Source organism: Nyctibius grandis, chromosome 4, assembly GCF_013368605.1.
Source record: "Nyctibius grandis isolate bNycGra1 chromosome 4, bNycGra1.pri, whole genome shotgun sequence".
NCBI lineage: Eukaryota > Metazoa > Chordata > Aves > Nyctibiiformes > Nyctibiidae > Nyctibius > Nyctibius grandis.
The window spans coordinates 8,746,710-8,753,749 of NC_090661.1; the positions used below are offsets into that span (position 1 = coordinate 8,746,710).

At 35.4% G+C, this 7,040-nt stretch overlaps 1 protein-coding gene across 4 annotated transcripts in view; it reads left to right on the top strand.

Annotated features, from left to right (window-relative positions):
• The window catches only part of QSER1 (glutamine and serine rich 1), a 44,874-nt gene extending 38,905 nt beyond the window's left edge, over positions 1–5,969 (top strand). For all 4 annotated transcript variants that reach the window (XM_068398063.1, XM_068398065.1, XM_068398061.1 and 1 more), the window contains 3 exons: positions 2,522–2,674; positions 4,101–4,196; positions 4,801–5,969. In XM_068398063.1, coding sequence (XP_068254164.1) covers positions 2,522–2,674; positions 4,101–4,196; positions 4,801–4,941 — 390 coding nt within the window. In that variant the 3' untranslated portion in view covers positions 4,942–5,969. The remainder of the gene's footprint in view (positions 1–2,521; positions 2,675–4,100; positions 4,197–4,800) is intronic.
• The last annotated feature ends 1,071 nt before the right edge of the window (positions 5,970–7,040 follow it).

Sequence of the window (7,040 nt, forward strand, 5' to 3'; positions counted from 1 at the left end):
TTGTATTAATAGTTATTTCTATAGCTGCTTCTTTTAGACCTGTCTATGCAGAGAACAGAGACCACATGAAGGCAGGATACAAATTTGTAGAATTCTGGTTACATTCACAGTACACACAAAGTAAGAGGTAGCTTATTTTGTTTTTTTTTTTCCCAGTTTAAGAGAAAAAGACTAATATAATTTTCTGTAATACTAACATGTAATTACAGCTGCTTATTCCGTTGGAGTAACTAACTAATATAATAGCTTTGCTGTGTGTTCACTTAGAAGCAGATTTTTATCATATCTCTGAAGTTAGCTTAAGCCTGTATTTCATAGTATGATCTGCAAGAAGTTAATGGAGTTACGGATGTAAGGAAGGGATCTGCTTGTAATGTAAACTGCAAGATAAAAAGCCTTTTATGTTTGCCTTCTGGTATGAAGGTACTAACTAGTGCCATCCTTGGGTCAGTATTCTGGATAAAAATGAAATGCCTATTTGTCATCATAAGTGTTTGTGTTGGTTAGGAAAATGTGTTTTATACTCTTTAAGATTCAGGTTAATCTGATGATTAATACAGGAAAGTCTGCTTCTGTTCCAGCTTTGATCAAATGACTGGTTCAGGTATTGGAGTTGAATGTGGCACTGAAGCAAGCAAGAAGGGAAAAATATCATTATCGTTCATGTATATCATTCAGTTTGAATATTTTTACTATTCTGCATTGATAAGTATGGATGAAAGATGAATCTAACATTTTTTTTTTCACTGGATACAGTTAATATGGGATATTTTAGCACTGTATGATGAACCAAATCAGACACTGAAGTTAGCAGTCAGTGTTTAGTAGTTTTGCTTGTAACATTCTTTATAGTTCTAGCAGTTTATCACGTCCTTTGGGTTATAGTTTTTTGTAAACAAAATTAGAAAATATTACTGTTGCTTTAGTTGAAGCTCGGTAAATGAAGCATCTTAGCTGAACTGTGTAAATTTAATTTGGAAATCATTATCACCATTTTATGTCTTCTGCTCTCAAAGACGCAGAAATCACAAGTATTTTCTTCTTCATTCCAATTCAGATTTGTCTGCTTTAGGTCAGTGGTCCAGCCATGTAAACTGTCCTGGTTAATAGGAATTCTCCAGAGGAAGGCAGAAGTGGTCAAAGCCCCTTGACACTCCAAGTCAACCTTCAGGAAGGCTGTTACAGTGGATAGGAAACTAAATAATTTAAACTTGTTGAAGTTGCTGTTCCAGTTTGAAAGCATTGCAATGCGTATGGACGGGTTAGCTAGTCGAAGTTACTGCTACCACTGTGCAACTATATCTGTGCAGTAGATTTTATAGCTTTTTACTGAGAGGGGTTTTTTATAAAGTGAAAAATGGCTGATGTATATAAAGTGCTAAGAAATTATAGGCAGGGGAGGATATTTAAGTCTAGTACTGCTTGTTAAAAGAAAATACAAAAACTTAGTCGACTTCATATTTTAACGCTATAGTCCAAATTAGGTCCTTAAGCTGCAGCATTGATGCATTTTTCTGTATGCCTGTTTTTTTCCCCTCATACTGGAGTATAATACAAAGATATATGTGTTCATTTAACTCGAAATATTTTTTCACGACCACATTTCTTTACAGAAAGGGTTATTAGACATTGGAATGGGCTGCCCAGGGAGGTGGTGGAGTCACCATCTCTGGATGTGTTTAAGAAAAGACTGGACATGGCACTTAGTGCCATGGTCTAGTTGACAGGGTGGTGTAGGGGCAGCGGTTGGACTCGATGATCCCTGAGTCTCTTCCAACCTGGTTGATTCTGTGATTCTGTGATTATATAGCATAACAACTATTTCAAAGCAGCTGCTAACATAATGCTGTATTTGTACAACAAAGTTATATTGAAATTTACTCATGCACATAATGTAGCACTGAAGCTGGTAGAAATGCAGTGCACTGCCATGAGCTAATATGTCTTAAAAACTTGTGCTTTTTTGAACCAGCCGTGTACTTCACTGTGCATAAGCTTTTCTACCTTACAGATATGATAAGATGCAATTAATTTGTATCTTGCAAAAACTGAAACAAAACCTATGAAGATATTTAGGCATCCAATTCCTGCTACAACTGGCCAACTTCCTGTGCCTGACTAGGCATTAAGTACTTAAGCATCTCCAAGTAACTTGATCTTAGAGATTCTTGGGTAGAAATGAAATGGAAAGCATTTTAAAAGGTAAAAATTGCCTAGTGGAGCCTTTTTTTCCCTCTTTCTAATGAAGGAATCACAAATGATAATCTGAGATACAATAAAAGGATCTTCTCATCTCAAAACACTATAATAGTCAAGAACAGGTGATCATGCTTTTCAAACTGTATATGGTTGCTTGATCTGATAAAGACCTTTTATCAGGTCTGTGTGGAAGAATAAATTGTTTTATAATAGGCTGCACTCTTAATTTTTCAAAGAAAAATGGCCAATTTATCAGCAGTCTGGGTGGCTGGCCATTCTTGAATTTTTCATAATACTTTTTCTTTATATGCTCTGTTTAAAGAACGCTTTGGAAAACTTTCCTGAACTGACAGTGATCACTCGGGATTCTAAGACAAAAAGTGGAGGAACGTCTGTGTCTAAGATCAAAATGAATGGTAAAGCTTACAACAAGAAAACACTGAGGGCTTCTAAATCAACCACTAAATCAGCACAGGTGAGTGTTCAGAGGGTTAATTGCTGCTGCCATCTGAGTCCTAATATAATAACCACATTTATTTAAAATTCTGCTTCATGTGTTAGGTTTTTTAGTAGATTTCTCAAAATATAAAATATTTGAGTGAGGTGCTTTTTCTGTAACAAGGGAATGTTAAAAACCAACATTTAAAGCAGTATATTAAATCCTTGTTTTAACTAATCTGTGAAACTGTTCCAGGAGGGAGGCAAAATATAATAAATCATTTCATAATTATTCCCCTATTTAAGTTCTATGTTTAGACCCAAATGCTCTAATCCTGTACATTTATAAAGGAAATCCTCTGTAGCAACGACTCAAGATTGCAGGAAGATGAAGCAGGAGTATGCTGCTTCCCTTATGCAGGCAGCAGTCGGTAGGTGTAGTTGGATGGGAAGGGAGAGGTGAGCTCTGCTGTTGCTGTGCTACTCGCCCGTAGTAACATGCCAAACAGCAGAGCCCTGCTAGAGTCTGCTCTGCCTCTGTCACCACCAGAGCAAGGACTGGACTTCAGAGTCTGTTTCTGCATAGCAGTCAGCCTCTTGGACTGTTGCTGAAATAGCAACATGTTGCCTTCAATGTTGCAGTTGTGGTAAAATCACTGTATAGCTTGTAATGATAACAGCTTCTTAAACTTGCTGCAAAATCTCTAAAGTAAACAATATAATGGCTTCTAGATCAAAAATGAAAAATTAATGTTAATGCTGTAAAAACTGAGACTAGATAACACTTTTTAAAAATTTAGTTCTTTATATCTCCTTTCCTCATTTCCAATGACAGAATGAAGGTGTGTATCTTAAATTAAAAAAAAAAAGTTTTAAAAAGTCATGTGGTAAAGCTTGAGATGAACACATTGTTTATTTCCATAGTATTCCTAGGGAGCACTCTAACTAGATTTTCCTAGGTACTGGTGCACATAGGCTTACCTCCCAGCAGTAAATAGTGGCTAGACAAATGACCTGTAAATATAGCCCACACTCATATTTCTTGCCAAAGTAATGTAAGTGTTAGATGTATAGAATCAGCTCTTCTGAAGCACAAACTATATGCTTTTTTTGCAATGATACCTATCAATCTGGCAGAAACATAGTTAAGCTTTGGTAATTCTTGCAGTCGTTCTTGAGGAGTGGGTGTCTTGCCTGTTTTAGACTTGCAGCGCATTCAGGAGGATTGAAAGCATTCTCAAACCTAGTTTTGATAAAATAACTTGGTAGGGAAAGTGGAGATAGGAGATAATTGTGATGTAATATAAATTACAGTGTACCAAAATACGTCAAAGCACTTACTTGAATCAAGTATTCAGTTTCTGAATCGTTGAAAACAAATTTGTTTACAGAAGAAAATGTCTATCATATCTCTGACTTGGAAAATAACATGAATTTACCTAAAATACCTGTTCTTTTTGCAGGAGTTTACGGTAGATCCAGAAAAAATACAGTTGTATTCTTTGTATCACTCACTCCATCATTACAAATATCACATATATCTAACGTGTAAAGAAGAGGTAAGTATTGTTCTCTTTGAGATACTTTTACATTCATTGGGGGAATTTGAGAGAATTGAGTCCAACTAGAGGGTCTGTTCTCTTATTCTTGGTAAATGAGTATGGATTGTGGCCTCCTATTTTAATTTATTCTTTATGGCAAAGAAAAGGGTATGCTGAGCACATATGGTGCCCCTAATGGGCACTACTGCCCAAAACATTCAGATTTGAGGCTTACAAGGTTTGTGTGAAATCAGTTTCCGTCAGGATAGGTAAGCATTCTTCACTGTTAGCCAAAATAAATGGAACAAATTTTATCAGTGTGTAACTCCTCAGATCTAGGAGCTACTTTTTGTCTTAGAATGCCCACTCCTTTATTTTTTCTTCAAATCCTTGGTGGAAATATTCTAGTAGCAGAAACATCATAGTTGAGCTTTGACTTATTTGTTAAGAAATGCATTTTTGGGGGCATTTTGCCTTGTTTTTAAAGCTTAAAGGTTTTCTTCCAAAGAAGGTTTGTATTTAACTGCAGAATATAAACACAAAAATTCTGAAATGCTGGCAGTCTAACATGTATATGTGTATGCATCTTTCTGTCTCCCCTCCTTCTCTGTTTTTTAAATAGATTTCTTCTGTTCAGAAGAAGAGTGGAGATCTAGGACAGGAAGAGATTGTGCAGCTGTGCATGAAAAATATGAAATGGGTGGAGGATCTTTTTGAAAAGTTTGGTGAACTCTTGAATCGTGTCCAGCAGAAATGCTCATAACAAAAATGTATCCCAAATCTCACATTTTTCAACGGCACTAACCTGATGGAACAGAAAGCTCAGAGAGAGGCTCTGATTTCTTTTACAATGCCAGACTGCGTTCTTGTTTGTAGCCATTTTTATTTCTCTTTATGGAACTTTGTGCCTTGGCTCTTGCTAAGGAAAAGTGATGCTGCCAAGGAAATCAGTCCTTTGGAGATGGAACTAAACATAAACCTAACCACAATTTTAACCTGAAGAATTATTTTCTATTTTGTAAACTATTGGATAACTTAGTTTTATTTTCAGAAATGTTTTTGACAAGTGATAAAGCATGCACTACATATACTTTTTTCTTTATTGCTAAAAAGATAACAACACTTAAAATACTACAGATTTTTCCATCCCTTACTAAGCAACAGAAAAGTCAGCGTTGGGGTGATCTAATTTTTACATGTCTGGCCACCAAATTTAGAGTTTTGTACATTTTGTGAACAGAGCCGGAGTGACATCAGTTTCTGCATACGCATATTGCCATCATAAAATCCAGAAATGTCATTATGCTTTATGGACTCCTTTTACTATTGTCATGTTCAGGAGACTGAACATGGAGTTGGTGCAATCCTATGACTGCTTTTTGTGTCAAATTATATTGTAATGAAAGACAATGACCTTAACTATTTTCCCTGTTTTGAAGAAAAAAAATATTTTCCTTTATACTGTGTTTTTTTTTTCTTTTGGAAAAAAAAATTCAATTGTACATTTTATCTCACTAATAGTTGTATTTTTCACAGAGAAAATATTGTGGTTAAAATTGTTTCATGTATCTTTGTAATACACTTTCCATTGTTTTCAGTAAATCCTATTCATTTATATGTTGATTTCATATTGTAAGCTATATATCTCGAGGTAACCCTTTTGTTTATACAGGTTTGCTTCAGTGTTAACCAGAATAATGCATACTAGACTAGTTTTGCTTTAAATGTAGTTGTGTTAGACACTGCAATTATTTTCTGATACGTGAAAATAAATTTCTTACTAAACTAGCACTTGATTAACTGAGAGTTTAAATGAAGAGCTACTACACTTTATCTTCGTCAACAAAGATTGATGATTGAATAGACTATATGCAGTGTTAAACACAGCTTACATAATTGTTTGTAGAACTGGCAGTTGCAGAGCTGTTCTCTTTTTGGTGCCTTTCAAGTCTTCAGACATCTTTGTAGCTTTCTTTCCCCTCCAGTTTGTTAACAGTAGTGCCACTAGTCACACGCAGACAATGAATGTAATGGGCTCTAATCAGGAGAACATTTTCTTTAAATTTGCCAACAGAATGCCTTACAGAGTCATTCAGAATGGAAATGTACTCTACTGGCATCCTAAAAAAATAATCATGTTGGTCTTTTTTTTAGATAATGTAGAAAAAAAAATTCATTCCTTTATCCTTTCACTGCCACTTAGTGCCTTAATTTCAGCCAAGAAAGCAGGGTTCACTATTCATTGGCCAAATGAAATAATGTTCATTGCCATGTGATCTTTTTTTCCCGTTATCTGTTTGGATCCTATTTAGTTGTTAAATATTCATTAGACCTTAGAACTATAAAGAGTTTAATGAATAGATGTGAAAATGAAATTATTTGATCTTGAGTAATCAAATAGAGGTTTGAATATTAGAGTATGTACAGAATTTTAGCTGATTAGTTTTAGAACCTTGTAGGATGTTTACCATATTTCCAAAGCTTTTCATCTTTTAAAAGCAATAATTCTCCTTTACAATTTGTATGCAGACTACAGTGAACAGAAATGGGTATGTGCCCTTGCCTTTTTTAAAGCCTCTTCGTAGTGGTTTTGCTTTAAAAAGGGAGGCCACTGCCACGTTAACAGATGCGTTGTGCTACTGCTACGTCTACCATAATCAAGGAGAGTGAGATGGGGTTTGGTTTAGGAAGAAAGTGCAGATTGTTGGAGCAATCATGAAGCTAATTCATTTTCCCAGTGAAAAGAAGGGTAGGCACAAGGTTGAAGAGTTGCTGTTGTTTCAGTCGTACTGTGTTGAATCTGGTAGGAGCTAGAGTCTATATGGTGAAACCAAACAGCAAAGTTACCAACGTTGGTAGCAA